Raw genomic sequence first — 20,874 nt, forward strand, 5'->3', positions numbered from 1 at the left:
TAACAGAATTATATTTTTACTTTATAAAGCAAGAATTAATTACTTGTTAGCTAAACTATAAACAATACAGGGCACAATGGCAGATATAAGAAAAAACTGTAACTTCTGCATGATAACCATTAACATTGATAGATTATTTTAAGAAAGTCTGAAATTTCATATGAACTCTTCAGCAATGTAAGAATTATGTATAATCTGTGTGAGGGCATTTCAGCTGATTGTACAGCTGGAGCTTCCTGATATCACCAAAAGGAAGAAAACAATAGTAAGTATAGACAGAGTTGTACTCCATCTTTCACATCTATGTAAGCTTAAAGAAACTGTAAGATCAGAGAGTTTAGGAGAATATTGCAGCTCATTAGAAAACTTGTCTGACTCAACAGCATGGAAAATAATTCAAATGCTGAATCATTAATTTTTTTTTAAATTTATATACAGTACCAAGAAAGAATATGTGCACATGGAAAGACAAAACTGATTTGTCTTAAATAAACAACATAATTACCTTATAATCTGAAAACAAAGAATTCATGATAGCCTACAACAAGAAATTTAGTTCTGTTGTGAACATACACAATTAAAAACTCAAACAAGCTAGTGTGTGTGACACACAGAGAGAAACTAAAATCAAATATACTGCTTAAATACCAATGAAAGAGGTAGTTTACCAGTGATCATTTTCATACTTATTTACCCATACTTCCTGAGCACCCATTGGAAGACACAAGGAACAGTAAGACATAGTTTGTGCTTCAAGCATCTTATATTATCCAATTACATCTGTTAGAGTACTCAAAACAAATTTAGAGTACAAAGTATCATCACAGGTTAAATAGCAGTATCAATGTGCAGGAGATTTTACTACTATACTACACAGACTGGGAGGTGGGGGCTCTAGGCAAATACGGTGTATGCTGTATAAACTAGACTTTTACATGGAGGACTCCTAAAGGCAGAGATGGGAGAAAGAAAAAAATTCCAAGAAATGGAAATGCATGAGAAATCAAAAAAGTAAAGTAAAACTGAAGTTTACATTCTTTTTGGAACAGCTGCTGGGACAGAAAGAATGTAATTTAATATTTTAAACTAAAACAAGAAATAAGTTTTGAAAGTGGCACTGAAGTCAAATAATGCAGTTTTGAAAGGCAACACTGAGGAACTCGGGCTTACTTCCAGAGTGGATCAGGAGCCACTCAGCAGAGGCACCGTGGCCAAGAACACAGACTTGCAAGAAGACATGGTTGGGATTCAAATCCCAGCTCTTCTACCTACTAACAACTCCTTCAAGATCATGAAGTTCCAATTTCTTCACCTGTAGAATGGGGATAATATAAATTATAATGACCACATGAGAACAAAGGATTCAGCACACTGACATAAACACCCAAGTGGGTTTGTTTTGTTTGCTTGTCATCAGGCAGGGAACATGATCAGGACTACATTTAGGACAATTAATAAGCAGTATTCACAATGAATGACAAACCTAGAGATTAATGTCTCTTGCCATGTATATGGCTGCTAGAAGAATTGAAGAAAGATAGAAGAAATCAGGAACCACAATGCAGTAAGATGACAAAAAAAAAAAAAAAATTCTAAGAAAGAGAGAAAAGAACCAAGGATGACCTTTTGATTTTGAGTCTAGATGACTAAGAAAATGCAAAGGTCATTAATATAAACAAGCAAGAAGAATCAGGCTTGCAAAAAAAGTTTACTTCTGAATCTACTGATTCAAGATTACAAAATGACAGCTACTAAGTTGATCAGGGAGAACATCATTGCCAAATCTGAAGCTTAGGAATGAAAATAAAGCTGATGATACAGAATTGGAAGCCTGAGCAAAGAGGGCGACGGGAATGAGCAGTTGAAACCACGGATCTGTGTAGGACTGCCAAAGAAGAGAACAAACTCTAAAAAGGAAAAGAACTAAACCTAAGGTAACACATAAAGGCAACACCTACTTATACTTCAGGAAGTAAGAGAGAAAAACAAAGGCCCCAAGAAGGGAGAGTTGGAGGTGCCAGTTTGTGAAAGTCACCAAGACAGACCTTCACAGCATTTCACATTCTATAGCTCTTTCAATGATCATTATAACTTTAGATTATAAACTGAACTGACTTCATCAATTGATAATGATTATCATAAAAGGTTTTTAAGAGCCTGCAAGTTACTGAAGAGTGCTCAGTAGAAAACACAGAAGAGTGTTTTATGCAAATTAGTTTTTAAACTCCAAGAATATTTTAAGCTCTAGAAATCATACCTGATGCATGTCTTGTATCAAGACATAAAGTTGATTTATTTCTGGCTACCCGTGCATATATGTTCCAAAAAGGATTTTCAGGTTAAACTGGAAAACATGCTATGTCTTCCCATCAGCAATCTCTCTCATTAATTTTTGAGAATATACATACACATAGTGTTTGATTCTCAATCCTTCCCCACTTCAACAGCTGAAAAAATCTTACCATATTCTAAAAACGTCTTTAGGGGGCTGAAATATTTCTGTGTCACCTAACTATAAAACCCACTCACATCCAACATCCAATGTTAAGTTGACCGAGAGATAATCAATGGCAGATACGCCATTTAGGTATGAATCCAATTATCTTCCTTAACAATTGCCAGTAAAATGTCAAAGCTTTTCCTGTATTTTTGGTTTCTTCTCAAATATAGATTACAACTGACCACACTTCATTAATTTTAGTATTTGTCCCATTTCTTTTTTTTTTTCTTTTTTTTTTTGAGACAGAGTCTCACTCTTTTGCCCAGGCTGGAGTGAAGTGGAACGATCTTGGCTCACTGCAACCTCCGACTCCCAGTTTCAAGCAACTCTCCTGCCTCAGCCTCCCGAGTAGCTGGGATTACAGGTGCCCACCACCATGCTTGGCTAATTTTTGTATTTTTAGTACAAACGGGGTTTCGCCACGTTGGCCAGGCTGGACTCGAACTCCTGACCTCAGGTGATCCACCTGCCTCAGCCTCCCAAAGTGCTAGGATTACAGGCGTGAGCCACTGCCCCCGGCCGCCACATTTCTTCCAACTACGTAGTTGCCACATCTAGTGGAAAATGAAAAAAGATTAATAAACCATATTATGACACCCTATTGTCTGTCATTATGCATTTTAAGGGACTACCAAATATTTTAAAATACCAATAATTACATAAGTAAATTTTAATCTTTTTAGACTTTTTTAGGGCCCTCTTGGTATTCTTTCCAGTACATCAGTTACAAAAAAGTTCAACTACGTTCATAAAAATGTTTACTGATATGAGACTATCCTTCCGAGTTTGTAAGGAATACGCAGCTGTGAGAGCTACAATTTACAATAATATCCCAATTTACCACGGCACCCAGCAGTGTCTAAAGTAACACAAACCCCCATCTTCTTGGTTAACAGCATAAGATCAAGGAGTTTAAAATTTTAGTAATATGCCACCAGAAACCTCATCTAAAAAAATACCACTATAGTTTCACACTATATTCTCTAGACTATTTTAAATACATGTGATTATATTCATATAGTTATTCTGTAAGGAACATTTCAAAGAAAGCAGAAAAAACCGTAAGGGCAACAATTTTTCATTCATAGGAGGTAAAACAAGAGCAGAAAACACAGGTTCTTGGATTAAGCACTCCTGAATATAAACACGCACTATTACAAAAAAAAAAAGCAATGGGATCTTGAGCAGTTCTTTTTCTCGAGGCCTCTGTTTATTACTCTATAGAATGAGAAGAATGTCACTTATGTTGTTATGAGAAATACATGAGCATATTATTACCAAAAATAACTAAAATGTCATGGATATTTTTAATTCCTTTCAAGCACAGTTTCCAAATAATAAACTACTACACAATTTGGCTTAAAATTTCAGGCTATGCATGTTTAGAACCAGACGTTGTTAGTGATTATCTTCCTCAGTTGTTCTTTCCCTGGAAGCTAGCACCAAGATGAACACGGTACATTTTTAATAAATACAAGCTAGTGATTAAATCAACAAAGCCTCCAGCTCTTCTGCACACAGAAATACAGTATGCAATGGGAATTTCCTAGCTTTCTGTCTTACTTAATAGTAGGCAGTGTAGTATCACCCTTCCACTTCCAGTTTACTCCCTATGGCTTACTTACCTAAATATTTAATCCCTGTTGCTTTTTTTTCTTGTCTCAGGCTAGGGCCACTAGCTTTCTATCTTTTCTACCTTACCTTTCCTTCACATATTAGCTACTTCATGTTAAAGGAATTACAAGTGTTCAACTGACCATATGGAATTAAAATTTACTTAGAAAAAAATGAAATAAAAAAACCAAAAAGTAAACTAATTCAGCAACTTTATGGAGTCATCTAGCCTCATATAAACTACCATTAAGCAATACGTAAACATATTACTCAATCTGCTTAATACGAAAGTAATGTCGTCTGGCCTCAGACATTCTGAAAGTTTTGCCACATTGTTTCAAAATATTGGCTTGTAGCCCTTTTCAAAGCTACTGATTCTTGAAAAATTGGCGACCATGTTTAACAATAAAGAAAAGGCTTCCCCGAGCCTACGTAGATTGGATTCTCTAATACACAGTAATAATGTTTTTAAAAATAATGAGGTGTGTAATAAAATGGAGGAATATCCATGATGCACTGTTGGCTAATAAAACGATATACTGTACTATATATGATCCCAATCTTGTTTCTAAAGCACACTCATTAAATGCACAGAAAAAAAAATCCTGAATAACTACCCTCCACACTTGGAGACTGGCCACCCTGGGTAGTAAGAAGGAGAAATATGGGGGGAAGGGCGCGAGAGAGGGCAGGTTTCCTCATTGTTTGGCTGCCTCATGTTTTTCTCAAGGAGCACGCAGTACTTTTGTAATTAAAAAAATAAATAAATAGGGGAAAAACACTGCTAAAAGCATACGTTTTTCCTCCGTAGCAAATTCTTCTGATTTGTAATGTTAAAAATATATCTCTGGTTTCTCGATTCTAAAATGAGGACACACGAAAACAAAATTATAGAAGTTCAAAAAATCTTGGATTTGCAAAATTACTCCCTCGGGTTCTGCCCATGGGTCCTCCCCATGCCGGCGTCTGAAATTCCCCAAGCAAAACGCGGGCACTGCACTTCCCCTGAACGGTAGTAGACGCTCAAAAACACAAAAAGAGCCCAGGGCGCCTGCTATAACCTCTCAGTCCCCTCCCAGCCTCCAAGGCTTCCCCGAGTCTACGTAGACTGGATTCTCTTCCTCCAAAACCAAAACAACAAAAGTCACTGGGCGGATCCAAAACGGCCCTAAGGGGACCGCGGGCATCTCAAGACGCCAGCCTCGGGACTCTAGTCCCCAAGCCCAGGTCAGAGCCGAAGGACGGGCCGAGGACGCGGCGCCCCGGCCTCCCTCGGGCCCGCGACCTCCCCGGCCCCAAGGACCCTGGCTCCCGACCTCCAGGCTTCGCTGGGCCCCTTTCGACTCCCCGACCTCCCGAGTCCTCCGCCCCCGGCCCGTCCTTCCCCCAACCTGCCCCGCAGCGCCTCAGTTTCCCGGCCCCCGACCTGCCCGCCCTTAAGTCCCCCTGCCCCCGACTCTCGGCTGCCGTCCCCCTGGCTCTCTGGCCTCCAAGAGCATCCCAGTCGCCCGCCGGGCCCCAGCACGCGGGACTCGCACACCCCACGACCCCGAGCCCCCACTGGCGGCGGCGTTACCTGTGGCGCGGGCAGCGGCGCGCAGGCCAGGCGCTAAGACTCGGCGGCGTCCGCAGCAGCCAGACGCCGCTACCACCACAATAACAACACGGACGCCACCGCCGAGGGGAGAGGCGGGGCCCGGACCCGCGACTAGAGCAGCCAGAGCGTCCCGGACTCCGGAGCCGCCGGGGTCCGGGCATGCGCAGAGAGCCACGGGCACGGTGGCAGCTCCCCGCGGACGCCAAAGTCAACAAGGCCGGGAGACGCCCCCATCTGGCCCCGCCCCCCTCAGGGCTCGCTCCGCCCCCAAACCCAAACAACGCGAGGCCTTGACAGGCCAAAAGACGACGGCGGTAGGGGAGATCACGCGAGAGCATGGCCTCCACCTCGCCTCCCCACCCCCATCTCCACGTTCGCGCACCGGCGCTGGGGTGCCGGCTTTCAGTGGTCTGAGGGCTACGGCTTGTCGGGGCCTCGCCGCACAGTCCCCTTTGCATTGAAGGACAAGGTCTTACGGCGTAGGAGCATTTTTGAGGTGCATTCCTGGGTTTGGAGGCGAACCCCCAATGGTTACCTCCATAGAGGCTTTGAGAAGGGCGCTTACTGGCTTAGGTGAAGAGCGAAGGCTCAAGACTGTGCCGCTTTATAGTGGCCCTTTGGCGTCCAGAAGTTCCCCCCAGCGCGCGTCTTAAGCACTCCCGCCGCCTGGGCCCCGCCCTGCCTGCCAGGAGCCCTCCTGCTTCAGCTCCCGGACGCCCGGCGTGGCCGCCTTCTCGCGTCTTGCTGACCCGGGGCGGGGGCGTGTGCTCCTCCTGCAGCGGACGGAAGATGCTGGGCCACGCAAGTTTCCCTGGGCTTGCTTAACCACCCCAAAGCCCATTTCCAGAAGGAAAGGGTGTTGAGGAGGAGGGATAGAAAGTCGAGAAGAGGGCCGGGTGGAGTGGCTCATGCCTGTCGTCCCAGCACTTTGGGAGGCCGAGACAGGCGGATCACCTGAGGTCCGGAGTTAGATACCAGCCTGGCCTACGTGGTGAAACCCCGTCTCTAATAAAAATACAAAAATTAGCCGGGTGTGGTGCCGTGCGCCGGTAGTCCCAGCAACTCGGGAGGCTGAGGTAGGAGAATCGCTTGAACCCGGGAGTCGGAGGTTGCAGTGCTGAGATGGCACCATTGCACTCCAGCCTGGGCCACAAGAGCGAAACTCCATCGCAAAAAAAGAAGTCGAGAAGAGGAAATGAGACATAGGGGCAGGCGAGCCGGGAAAATACTGCTACTAAGGATCCTAAAGCAGTGAACATGCTGTTAATACTTGTAAGACTCCTAGCAAACTGCATTTAATTTTTTTCAATTAGTTTTAGTGTACATAAAGGTATGTCTTTTCCAAATACTGTGCTTTTTGAAGTGTTCTTTGTTGTTCATTAATCTTTGTGCGTTTCCCTCCAGTCTTTAATAGTAGGTTGTAGCATGATTTGCTTCCATCGTGTGAATTCTGTTCGGTTTTGATTTTCAAGTATGAGAGTGAGCGTAAGCTACCCTTATAGGTTACCTAGGGTAAGTTAGAATTAGAACGTCTTTATGCTAGGGTTACTACTCCCCACCATAACCAACCATCTGCAAAAGCGTTCAGAAAGAACATGCTAGCAAGGTCAAAAGCTTCAAATCACGAAATAAGAACTTGAAAACAAGAGCAAAATTGCTGCTGAGGCCCTCTGCCATTTAACTCAGAAAGGCTTCACTTTATTTAGGTTTAAAGTATGAGTGCATATTCAGTGGACATTGAGCTCCGAACTGTTCAAAATCTCTATTCATCTGCATTCTGGAGTAGAGCTGCGGGTCACATGTATTAGCTCCAACTTTGGATTTCTGCTTGGACCCAGGGCACTCCTAACCGTTGTGGGATCATATAACAATCTTACAGGATGAATTTTGTTAGTCCAAGCAGAAATTTTGGCACATGAAAACTATCTTACCATAAACAAACAAAAAAAGTACAAATGGTAATCTAAGGAAAATAGCTAAAATCATTAAACAACTCTTACAGCCTTTTCTCCTGTTTTCTCTCCATTTTTTAAAAACATATTTTCCTTTACTTTCTTCCTTCTGCTATGGGAATTTTTCAGGCTTCTAGACCTTTTTTCTCTTCTGCGGCTGTAAAGTTAAACACAGGTCATTTTTTAAATAAGACTGCTAATAAACACCTTCTTAATAACACCAAATGCTAGTCTTGTGGGTGAGTAGTTGAACAGCAAGTAAAGCACTCTTATCACCTCTGTAATTTTCCTGTGGTAGGCACACCCCATCTCTACCTTCATGTCATTTCTGATTATGCCTCCATACCTTACACATATAATTCATTTTTGGGGAGGCGCGACAGAGTCTTTTGCTCTTTTGCCCAGGCTGGAATGCAGTGGCGTGATCTCTGCTCACTGCAACCTCCACCTCCCGGGTTCAAGCAGTTCTCCTGCCTCAGCCTCCCAAGTAGCTAGGATCAGAGGAGCGCACCACCACGCCCTGCTAATTTTTGTATTTTTAGTGGAGATGGGGTTCCCCCATGTTGGCCAGGCTGGCCTCAAACTCCCATCTCAAGTGATCCACCCGCCTCGGCCTCCCAAAGTGTTGGGATTACAGGCATGAGCCACCACGCCTGGCTATAATTCACTTCTTGTGTGTGACTTCCTACTAATTTGTAATCATGAAAGTTGGGCACATACCCAGTATGCTCACTGTTTCTCTGCAGGGCCTGATACAGTGGCTGCTACAACATTGATACTCTGCATTTGTTGAATGAGTAATTTAAATTTTAAATCATCATCTAGAATCATTTAGAGATTTATTTAGACTTTGATAAATTTAGATAGCCCACACACAATTTATTCCTAGAGTTCTTGATACATTGTTACAGTAAGTTTGGTCCTGGCAACAGCAATAACACTTACTGTAATAACTTAATTCTTCATACGAGGTTGCTTCACTTTTATTATTAAGCAGAAAATACCCAAAGTAAAATTGAGCTATTTGGGACTCCTTTCAGAATACTGTGTAGGCTGAAGCATTGTTGTATCAGAAGTGCTCTGTTATTTGAATGCATAAGGTATTCAACAAACAAATGCTTATTAAATTAAATGGTATGCAGCATACAGCTACTCTCACCATGCTAGGAGTTCACATTTTTCATATGCGTGGCAGTTAGCACTGGTGCATATTTCCTTCAGCCTCAGAAATGGAGGTGTCTGCGTGTTGCCCAGATCTACCTTGAAAACTCTAGTTGCTTCCTAACACCTAGGTTGTAATGGCACTTGATTATGTTTTATAGAGCCACGTCTGGTCTGTGAGGACTGAAAGGATTTCCTCATCTTAACTCTAATTTGGCCTGCAATGTCTAGGGAAAACCCAAAACTAAAATCTAACTAAATATGGAACTTTTTTTCTGCAGTTTGATTTCTTTGTACCATTTTCAGTACAGTTAAATTCATCACCTCCCCCACCTCACCATCCCCCTCCCCCTGCAAAAAAAAAAAGCAAAAACTGAAGTATTTTCTCTCTTAAAGAGAACTGTCGTTGGCCAGGCACAGTGGCTCATGACTATAGTCCCAGCCCTGTAGGAAGCAGAGGTGGGAGAATCATTTGAGCTCAGAAGTTGCAAGCTTTCAAGATCAGCCTGAGCAACATAATGAGACCTCATCTCTACAAAAAATTTAAAAATTACCTGAGTGTGGTGATGCATGCCTGTAGTCCCAGCTATTCCAGAAGCTGAGATGGGAGGATTACTTGAGCCCAGGAGTTAGTTTCTAATTGGATGTAGTCTGCACAGGCAGATTTCATTTTCATTATTAAAAAGGTCAGTAATTTCTGAAATATTCACTTGACAATAGGATTAAATGACTTTGGGAAAGCATAATTTTATTTTAAATTGCACATATAATCCCTCAATTACATAGATTTCAATGCTAGGATAATCTTCCAATAAAAGGAAATATAAGTTATCAACAAAATGAATTTCTTTTAGAAAAATAAGCATTTATAATTTATTGTCTACAGTAAACAAAAAGTGACTTTAACTCAGAAGTTAAAATTACTCTTATATGGTGCTTAATCTATATAGATATCTTTCCTTTATTAAAAATTCTGCTTCTTAAAAAACAGAATCATGGAGTGGAGAAAAAGTAAAACTTCTGCTTAGAAACTAAGTGCACCAAAACTGTGGATAAACATCTTTTTAATGTATATGTAAAATTTAATATTTTTTAAAGAATCTATTAAAGTTCAATAAACATTTTCTGACACAATGATAGATGCTGAGGATATTGCAATAATATATGATATAGCTTCTGTCTTAATAAACTTACATTCAAATAATAGAAGGAGGAAAGTGACCCTTGACATAACAGTAAGGGTACAAATAAAATACTGTTGCTCCATAGTAGTGTTCCATGGCAGAAGTCAAATTTGAATCAAGCTTTGAAATTTGAATAGAATTTTTGAATTATGGAGATAAAGAGAATAGTTATTTTAGGGACATGGAATATAAAAGAATAACGCTTACATAGATAATTTGTTTTCAAAGAGCAGAGATTAATCTGATTTAGCTAGAACATAGAATGCAAAAAGGATAATAGGAGCTAAGCCTAGAAAGATAGACTGCAGCCAGATTTTGGTGGTCATTAGATTGGATGCAACAGGCAGCAAGGAGCCAAAACTTAAGTGTTCACTTTTATGTAAATGTAGCTGACGCAAGTACCTTGTATTAGAACTAAAAATTATGCTGTATATAACTATTACTGTAGTTAGGTAAAACCATTTCAGAGTCTGCTTTAGTGATTCATAGCATAAATGAAGTTACTGTGTTTATGTGTGTGTGTGTACGTATTATATGTATGTATGTGTTTTTTTAAGTATGACATTTGAATTCTGAAATGAAGATGAAAAAGGCTTTGGTCAGTAAGCCCATCTTTCTTGGTCAGATACTGAACCACAGTAGTAAGTCCAGGCACTGAAATGATAATTCATATGTATGGATTCTTCTTGGCTCTAGGTTGATGAACACAGCAATTATGAAGAGTTGACTAGAACCAACTTTAATTCCACTAAATAGAATAGTTTGCTAAAAATAATAGTAAAAATAGGAGCTGTGACAACAAATTCATTATTAGGGCAGAAGAGACTTTGAAATGAAAAATCCTAAAACAAAAGCTAGCCTAGATAATGAACTCTTTTTTTTTTTTTTTTTTTTTAGCAAAAATACGTCAAAATGTTATTTCAATTCTATGTTCCTTCAAGGAGCTATTTACAGAGAGTGATCCATACCAAAGTCTCTGGAAAAATGTTCAGTGTTACCCAACTTGAAGGTCATGGCTAAGTGATAAATGTAGTCTCAAAAACACAGGTGGTTGGATCACACTGTTTCCACTGCCCCTGCTGCCAGGACTAGCTATAAACCAGTGTGTAACGTGAGCAGCATGTATTGCAGCTATCCCCCCTCCTTTCTTTTCTGTAACCTCAGTAAGCAGTGCCCTCAGGCTGCCTGCAGCTGTGCGGATGCCCCCCTATGGTGTCATCCATGCCTTCTCCATCAGTGCTGTCCTTTGACCCCAGCTTTCTTCTCCTTATCTGCAGTGTGTCCTGCTGGACCCAGGACTCAGCTAGAACCGTGTTAGAAAGACCATGTGATTAAAAAAAAAAAGTTAATGACAAGATACTTAATATATGAAATCAGCTTTATTTCCCTCCGGGAATATTTTTATTTAAACAGTTCTTAAAAACTCAATCTACAGTTTTTACAAAGGAATTAAATAATGATGTTCTATTACTTATAGGGAATTTGAGGCCTCCGGAGTAAGCTGTAGCTAGATTGTTTTAGGCAGGAGGACTTTCTGTGTTCTTAGCTTCCCTCGGTTTCTAATTAAAAGGTTGAAGAATGAGATACATCTCTGACATATTAGTTTATATAGTTGGCCTTCCGTATCCATGGGTTCCACACCATAGAGTCAACCAACCACAGATGGAAAATATTCCCCCCAAAAATGGATGGTGGCATCTGTACTAAATGTGTAGACTTTTGTTTGGTCATTATTCCCTAAATACATGCTGAATTTCCTACCAGAGACAAATCTTCAGTCATATTTTTTATATATGTATATCTTAGGCAAGACTTTAATAAACCAAGAAATGGTTAATTTTCACAAAATATATGTTAATAGACCATTAATGCTAGTGCATGAATTAGCTTACGGTTTTTGTTCCTAGCTACTGTTTTTTTGTTGTTGTATTTTTTGGAGACAGTCTCACTCTTGCCCAGGTTGGAATGCAGCAATATGATCGTAGCTGACTGCAGTCTTGAACTCCTGGGTTTAAGCAATCCTCCTGCCTCTGCCTCCTAAGCAGCTGGAACTACATGCATGTGCCACATCATGGAGCTAATTTTTAAATTCTTAGTAGAGATGGAAGTCTCATAATGTTGCCCAGGCTGGTCTCAAACTCCTGGCCTCAAGTGATCCTCCTGCCTCAGCCTCCCAAAGTGCTAGGATTTACTAGTGTCAGCCACCGTGCCTGGCTCTAGCTACTGTTTAAGTTCAGGAATATCAAAGAAAAAAAGCACCAGATGGCTGGGCACGGTGGCTCACACCTGTAATCCTGGCACTTTGGGAGGCCGAGGCAGGCGGATCACGAGGTCAGGAGATCGAGACCATCCTGGCTAACACGGTGAAACCCCGTCTCTACTAAAAATACAAAAAATTAGCTGGGCGTGGTGGCGGGCACCTGTAGTCCCAGCTACTCGGGAGACTGAAGCAGGAGAATGGCGTGAACCTGGGAGGCGGAGCTTGCAGTGAGCCAAGATTGTGCCACTGCACTCCAGCCTGGGCGACAGAGTGACACTCCATCCCCCCCCCCAAAAAAAGAAAAAGAAAACGAAAGCACCAGATAAGGTAAACAGGAAAGGAAGACTTTATATAACATTTACATTGTATTAGATATTATTAGTAATCTAGACATTATTTATCGTATATGGGAGGATGTGCATAGGTTATATGCAAATACTACCATATTTTATATCAGGGATTTGAGCATCCAGATTTTGGTATCCAAGGGTGGGAAGTCCTGAAACCAACTCCCTATGGACACCAAGGGGCAACTGTATTTTTATTTTACACCTTTTTCTTTTCCCCTAATGTATTTTAGCAGATAGCCAATTGTGCGATTCCTTGCCTTGGTGACATAATGAAGTTTTTGGCAGGACAAAAAGCAGACTTTTCTTGTACAGCAATGACCCCAATTTCCTCCCCACACTATAAATGGAAAAGAGGAATATGGATGCATTGAGCAGTAAAACAAGCCAAATCTGTTTACCCAACAGCATCATAGCAGGTGGCAAAACCTCAGGGGAAATGGATGCATGCTACACATAGGCAGGAGTTTTTCACTTGGGGTTTCCACCTTTGCCTCATTTCCTCATGCCCCACATATAGAATCGAATCTGCAGAACTTCCAGAACTGAAGGGTCCATCCCAGCTAGGACAACAAGCCTCTCACAACCAATGGCTTATGACCCACAGAGCCTCCTCAATGATTTGACCATATATGAGATTCCAGAATATTTTAATCATCCTGTAGATAGGAGACCTGAGAGTATAACTCAAAGAAAAATTTCTCGTTTGTTTCAAAAAATATGAGCTCAAAGTCAAAAATAATTTATTAGTTATTTTAAAAAATTTAAATAGTTAGAATATACTTGGCTTACCAGATTTTCTAAACTGAGCTATCCTCTTTGACTAGGCTAATTACCTTATGATCTAAAACTTAAACAATCTCTTGTGGTTGTTTAATGACATTCCAACATGTCATCGGAAAATATTCTTGGAAAGCTGTCTGGTGGTCAGGTGTTCTCAACACCTCTACTTTTGCTTGCCACATACTTCAGATGACCACACAGCCTGGTTTGCTCAAGTCAGTCCCAGTTTATGACTGTTATCCTGATGGAATGACTAATGGTGTCCCATGTCACTCTCAGAAGCGTCCAGGTTTGGATGATAAATCATATATATATATATATATCTGCATATAATTTATATATAAAAATTGTAATGTGTATATATATATTATATGTATCATATATACAGATATAATTTATGTATCTATTATATATCTATATAAATTATGTAGTTATAATTTTTGTCATTAAAAAATTAGTTATATAGCCCTATTTATAATTTATATATTATAATTTATATATATTATATCTATATCTTATATAGAGATATTATATATATAAATATATGTATATCTATATAAATTATATGGAGAGATATATATAATTTATCATCCAAACCTGGACACTGCTAATAGAGAACTCATTTAACTGTATCAGTCTGGATAGGCTAGATTATGCTGCTCTAACAAATGACACAAAATTGCAGTGGCCTATCATGGCAAGAGTTTATATATCAGACAGTATTCCAGGGCAGCTGTCCTCCATGAGTTGGCTCAGTACTCCTGACACCATCATATTGACATGTGCTTCCTATTGTTATGATGGAAAGAGAGTTCTTGCAGTGTCTTATGCCAGCAAATAAGTGATCCTGCCTGAAAATGGCACACATCACTTCTGCCCACATTCATATGGCTCAGACAACCTGCAGAGGGGCAGGTACTTTTCCCATTTTCCAAGAACAGAATATGAGTGTGAAAAGTCCCAGTGTTACATATTCAAACAAGAAGCCACATACCAATGAGATTATTTATTTTAATAATGAAAAATGTATTCTTATATGGGCAGATAAGTTCCTTTGCCACTACCTTAGTCACAATCTTGGTAATGATAAGTCTTTGAAGATACTAACTTAAAACAGTTCTTATGGTCAAGATAAGAGTTTTTAAAGTTTTGTCAGTAAGCAAGAGGAGTAGTAGCAAAGAAGAAAACAAAATCCAAAACATGATTCAAGATCCTTTTAGATAACAGCAATAATAAAAAATAAAAGTTGTAAAACAGAAACGCATACTTCACAAATATGTGCGTTTTATAGTCCCCTAACTTAAATAATAGGAATAAAAAACTGTAAGGTTTTTTATTTCTTTATTTATTTTTGGGACAGAGTCTCAAGCTGGAGTGCAGTGGCGCATTCTTGGCTCACTGCAACCTCTGCCTCCTGGGTTCAAGCAATTCTGCCTCAGCCTTCTGAGTAGCTGGAATTTCAGAACCCCACCACCACGCCCAGCTAATTTTTGTATGTTTAGTAGAGATGCGGTTTCACCATGTTGGCCAGGCTGGTCTCAAACTCCTGACCTCAGGTGATGCACTCGCCTTGGCCTCCCAAAGTGCTGAGATTACAGGTGTGAGCCACTGCGCCTGGCCAAAAACTGTAAGTTAATTCATGTACATGCATTAATAGTCTATTATATCTCTATTGGGAAAATTAGCTGTTTCTGACTGTAGAGACAAGTTCTTTGTTTCAGTAGAAAACTATAACACCCCCTTGTGGGTTACCACATTCTAGTCCTGTACATTGACTTTGAGCTATTTTTCACCTCTTTGTAACCCTACATGGTTTTGTTGCCTACTTATAAATGGTACTGGACTCTGCTCTTTCGCACATAGCGTCAGTCTTTATCAAATTTTCAATTCTTCTAGTTTCCTTTAATATCTGCCTACAACTCTCCAAACGTTTCTGATTTACTTCTACCTTCCCGACTTAACTAAAACCTGCCTATCCAGATTCTTATTGGGACTCTAGGTTGTCTTGTAGCCAGCCTTTTCTCCTAGATCTGCAGAAATCCTGCAAGATAAATTTCCAAGTGCTTATCATCACAAAAGATCATGTTAGGGCATCCTTCATGCCCAGAGCTACTGCTGTGGAGGCCACTCAGGAAGTTCACTGGAACTCCCGCCTCTGCCACACTCTGCTGCAGGAAATAACCATGATCGTGACAATCTCACCAAAACCTCCCTGAGGTCTGCGTCATCACCAAAATGTTCGAACTGCAAACCAGAGATTGGTTTGCAGTGGCAGTTGGATTGCCACTGCCATCTTTATTCCATCTTCTACAGGTGCTTCACGCCTAAAGTATAGAATCACCAGCTGGGTTCATAGTCGGCTCCAACAATTAATTTTTGTTTTTCTTTAATGTTCATAGGAATACCCTTCATTAAATGCTCTTGCCATCTAACAAAAAATCTTTACTGCAAGTCTCAAGAGAATAGCTTTTCCTTAATGAACAAAAGGCAGCCAACTTAAAAATGGACTTACTGTTTAGAGGAAAGAAAAATGTCTGTTCTTTCCTTGAACAAGAGAAAAGACTGACCAAACTTTATCTGTGTGTGTGTGTGTGTGTGTGTGTGTGTGTGTGTTTTGGGACAAGGTCTCACTTTGTCACCCAGGCTGGAGTGTGGTGGTACAGTCAGCTCACTGCAGCCTCCAACTTCTGGATTCAAGAGGTCCTCCCACCTCAGTCTCCTGAGTAGCTATGACTACAGGCATACTCCACTGAACCTGGCTAATTTTTTTTTTTTTAGTATACAGATAGGGGTCTCACTTTGTTGCCCAGGCTAGTCTCAAACTCCTGGCTTTAAGTGATCCTCCTGCCTCAGTCTCCCAAAGCATTGGGTTTATAGGCATGAGCCACTGCACCCTGCCTGACCAAACTTTTGTCCCACTACTGTCAGCCCTCTTCTTGGCTAGGCTTCATGTTTGACCTGCTGGGCCTGGTTTTGCAAGAATCCCCACAGCCTTGGTGCTTGTATTAGTCTGCTCAGGCTGCCTTATGGCAAAATACCATAGACTGGGTGGCTTAAACAACAGATGTTTTTACACAGTTCTGGAGGCCAAGGACAGTTTGCCAGCATGGATGGTTTCTGGTGAGAGCTCTCTTTTTTGAGTTCAGATGGTTGCCTCCTCACTGTGTTCTCGCATGGCCTCTTTTCTGTGCACCAGCAGGGAGAGAGAGTATGTCTCTTCTCATAAGGACACTAATCCTAGTGAACCAGGGCCATATTCTTATGACCTCATTTTAATTTTAATTTTAATTTTAATTATTTCTTTACTCCATATATAGCCACAGTGGGAATTAGGGCTTCAACAAATGAATTTGGGTGGGGAGGGAGGACAAAGACGTTCACACCATAACAATAAATCAAGTTCCCCTTAGTAGTTTTTCATCCACTAACACCTCACCTTGCCCACTGGCTATAAATCCCCAGGTATCTAGAGTTGAGTTCAGTCTCTCTCCCTTATTACAGTTGTCTTGAATAAAGTCTACCTTGCCCGTTTAACTTGTCTGGCACATTTTTTTCTTTGATAATCCTGAACTTAAACAGTAGCCAGGGCCAGGCATGGTGGCTCACAGCTGTAATCCCAGCACACTGGGAGGCTGAGGCAGGAGGATCACTTGAGGCCAGGAGTTTGAGACTAGCCTAGGCAACATAGCAAGACCCCATCTCTACTAAAAATTTAAAATTACCTGGATGTGGTGGCACACGCATATAGTCTCAGCTACTCAGGAGGTGGAGGCAGGATAATTGCTTGAGCCCAGAGGTTCAAGGCTACCAGTAAACTATGTTCACATGACTGCATTTCAGCCTGGGCAACAGAGTGAGACCCTGTCTCCAAAAAAAATTTTTTTTATGAAAAAAATTTAAAACAATAGCTAGGAATAAAAACCATAAGCTAATACATATATTTGCATTAATGGTCTATTAGCATCTTTTGTAAAAATTAACCATTTCTTGGCTTATGAAAGACTTGCCTGAGATATTAGTATGTAAAAAATATGAAGTTTTTAACTCTGGTATGAAATTCAGCATGCTTGAAATTGTAACATACCTATGATATGAAAACTCCTCAGTGAAAAGTATTTCCCACTAGATGTGGAAACTATTGCCCAACTAGATGTCACTGGCCATCTGCTATGATGCATCAAAAGAAAAAATAATCTAGCTAACTCTTACACCAAATAGTTATTGAGTGTTGGGGTAGTATTTGGTGCTAGGAAGAAGTCAAGGACATATGTAAGACAAAGGCCTTAACCTCAAATGCACTTGAGAGTGCCTGAAAATACATGTATAAAATCTTTCCAACTGTATACGGTAAAGTAAAATAACATAACAAAATCTTATTGGTGTATCAAAGGATTTCAATATTTTCTACCTCACTATTAAGAAAAGTATGGGGAGCCAAAGAAGTTGTTTTAGAATGGTGGCATCATTTACCTCATACTACCCAGCAAATGCTTTTTGTAATGAAAACCAGACTTAGAGAGGTGAGTGCCTCTTTTAAGCCAGGATTAATTATAATTAATATGGACAGAGTCATGTTAATCATGTAAAACCAGACTAGCTGGACTTAGAAGGAGATTAATATTCATAGTGACAAGGAAATTCTGAAGAAATCTTGCCACAGACAGTATTCTATTTATGGAGTACTCAACCTGGGATTGAAGAGCCCACCATCTTTTTCCTTTATCGAAAGAAAGATTATAAGTCTTTCTTTTTCTTTTCTTTTTTTTTTTTTTTTTTTTTTTTTCTCTTTTGAGGCAGGGTCTTGCTCTGTTGCTCAGGCTGGAGTGAAGTAGAACATTCACAGCCCACTGCAACCTTAAACACCTGGGCTCAAGCAATCCTCCTGCCTCAGCCTCCTGAGTAGCTGGAACCACAGATGTGCACCACCATGCCCAGCTACATGTCTTTCTTTTTGGGGGACAGCAGAAACCTGGACAGAGGAGGAATCCTGATACCCAGTTCTGAAACAAAGTGGCAGAATTTGTAGTACAGAAGAAGGATCTTGTGACTGGTATTCTGTTATCCACAAGGGTAAGTGTTCCCAAATAAATAAAACTGGGATATGAAATGGTGGAGTGTGTGGTGCCTGTTCATGAAAAAAAAAGGTCTAGATTGCAAGAGTAATATTAGAGGACTTTGGAGATGTTTTACAACCAGAGAATAAAAGACCATCCTTTTGTCTGACATGGTACAGTTTTGTGCCCCTTACATGCAACAAGAAAACAAAAGCTAAATAAAATCATAGGTCCTGATTCTCCAGTGCTTAGACACACTTAATTTAATTTTTGAAATACTTAAGCCTACATCAGAGATCGTTGAGTATTTATTTGGGGGAAACAGAGGAGGCAATGGCTCACCCCTGTCAGAGTGGATCAACAACATGCAGACATTCCTTATTATGAGAGATGGGTAACTGGAGTCTGCTTACCCTACTTCCAAAGCTTAAATATTCAGCAGTCAAAAATTGATATAGAGCTGTACAAAGGAATTGGAAACATTCATCTTTTTTTTCATTATACTATCTCCAGCATATAGAATGGGACTTAAAATGAAATACAGTAGCCCCTTGTTTGAATCCACCCCACCCTTATATTCACTCCCCAGAATCAACAAGTTTTAATTATTTCTGCTTTTAGTCCTATACTTCTATATCTCTATTACTTCTTCTTTAAATAAGGTAATTATGCCATTATTGCTTAATTCACCAACTTGGTTCATTAATTTTTATCAACTTTAGGCTATTATGAGAATTTAGATTTAATGCCCCCATACAGTTTTATCAGCATTTGTTTTTTTGTTTGTTTTTCTTTTTTACCTTTGTAACTTTGGCATTTACCATTGTAACTCAAGATCGTATCATGTTCCATTTACAAAGACAGACTGTACCTACTCTGCAACTGAAGAAATGGACCGGGCACGGTGGCTCATGCCTGTAATCCCAGCACTTTGGGAGGCCGCGGTGGGCTGATCATGAGGTCAGCAGTTCAAGACCAGCCTGACCCATATGGTGAAACCCCGCCTCTACTAAAAATACAAAGATTAGCAGAGCATGGTGACGTTTTCCTGTAGTCTCAGCTACTCGGGAGGCTGAGGCACGAGAACCACTTGAACCCTGGAGGTGGAGGTTAAAGTGAGCCAAGATCGCGCCACTGCACTCCAACTTGGGAGACAGAGCAAGACTCCATCTCAAAAAATAAAAAAAGAAAGGAAGAAAAACGGAAATGTATTCCTTTGATCCTCCTTCCACCTCTATTCTGTCTTTCCATCTCCCAACTTTTATAAGCTGTGTTTTTGCTTTTGTGTATCAGAGTTGATCATGATTATGTTCTATTCTGCAACCATAGGTCTCTGCCATCTTACTATGTAGGTTAATTTTTTTTTTTTTTGTAGAGATGAGATCTTGCTCTGTTACCCAGACTGGAGTGCAGTGGCATGATCGTAGCTCACTGCACCCTCAAACTCCTGGACTCAAGTCATCCTCTACCTCTGCCTCCCTGGTAACTGAAACTACAGGTACAAGCCCCCACACCTAGCTAATTTATTGTTATTATTATTATTATTTTGTAGAGACAGGGTCTCACTATGTTGCCCAGGCTGGTCTCTAACTCCTGGCTTCAAGCAATCCTTCTGCCCTGGCCTCCCAAAGTGTTGGAATTACAGGTGTGAGCCACCACTGTGCCCAGCCCAGTTCCCTCATTACTAGAGCTATGTAAATATTGTTTTCTTCAGAAACAATGTACCATTTTAGAAGAAATATTCAAATTGATATTCGTTTCCTATAGCCTACCATTTTCTTAAAATCATGCCATGTTTTCATTTTGCTTTCTCACAGATTGTTTTTTCTTTTAGAAATTGCTTTTGTTTTCCTTGTTATTAAAAAATTTTTTCTTCAACGTATTTCTACTATCTTTAAAATTCATATTCATTCTTTTATTTGAATAAATTTCTTTTTTTTTTTTTTTTTTTTGAGACGGAGTCTTGCTCTGTTGACCAGGCTGGAGTGCAGTGGTGCAATCTCAGCTCACTGCAAGCTCTGCCTCCCGGGTTCACGCCATTCTCCTGCCTCAGCCTCCCGAGTAGCTGGGACTACAGGTGCCCGCCACCATGCCCAGCTAATTTTTTTGTATTTTTAGTAGAGATAGGGTTTCACCATGTTAGCCAGGATGATCTCCATCTCCTGACCTCATGATCCGCCCACCTCGGCCTCCCAAAGTGCTGGGATTACAGGCGTGAGCCACTGTGCCTGGCCTATTTGAATAAATTTCAATTTTTTTTCTGCTTTTACTTTTTATTTTTAAATAATTATATACTCACAGGAAGTTGTAAAGATAGTACAGAATTTCCATGTACTCATCATTCAATTTCTCCCAGTAGCTATATCTTACATAATTATAGAACAATATCAAAACCAACAACTTGATATTGGTGCAATATGTA

At 40.4% G+C, this 20,874-nt stretch overlaps 1 protein-coding gene and 1 long non-coding RNA gene across 8 annotated transcripts in view; one reads left to right on the forward strand and one right to left on the reverse strand.

Annotated features, from left to right (window-relative positions):
• PCMTD1 (protein-L-isoaspartate (D-aspartate) O-methyltransferase domain containing 1) overlaps nucleotides 1-6,556 on the reverse strand; it is an 82,012-nt gene extending 75,456 nt beyond the window's left edge. For 2 of the 7 annotated variants that reach the window (XR_008504071.2, XM_063668771.1), the window contains exon 1: nucleotides 6,277-6,500. Coding sequence is in view for 1 of the 7 variants with exons in the window: in XM_054497857.2 (XP_054353832.1) it covers nucleotides 5,691-5,872 (182 nt within the window). In the remaining 6 variants the exon portion in view is untranslated. Of the gene's footprint in view, nucleotides 1-5,690; nucleotides 5,908-6,276 lie in introns of those variants that run through there. The other 5 variants (XM_054497851.2, XM_063668769.1, XM_054497856.2 and 2 more) reach the window with 5 other exon arrangements.
• Nucleotides 6,557-6,617: 61 nt separating this feature from the next.
• On the forward strand, nucleotides 6,618-20,239 carry LOC134740008 (uncharacterized). Its single transcript, XR_010127201.1, has 3 exons — nucleotides 6,618-7,041; nucleotides 18,192-18,468; nucleotides 19,828-20,239. It is a non-coding gene; the product is annotated as an uncharacterized LOC134740008 (long non-coding RNA).
• Nucleotides 20,240-20,874: the final 635 nt, after the last annotated feature.

The sequence above is a fragment of the Pongo pygmaeus genome, chromosome 7 (assembly GCF_028885625.2).
Source record: "Pongo pygmaeus isolate AG05252 chromosome 7, NHGRI_mPonPyg2-v2.0_pri, whole genome shotgun sequence".
In the NCBI taxonomy this organism is placed as follows: Eukaryota; Metazoa; Chordata; class Mammalia; order Primates; family Hominidae; genus Pongo; species Pongo pygmaeus.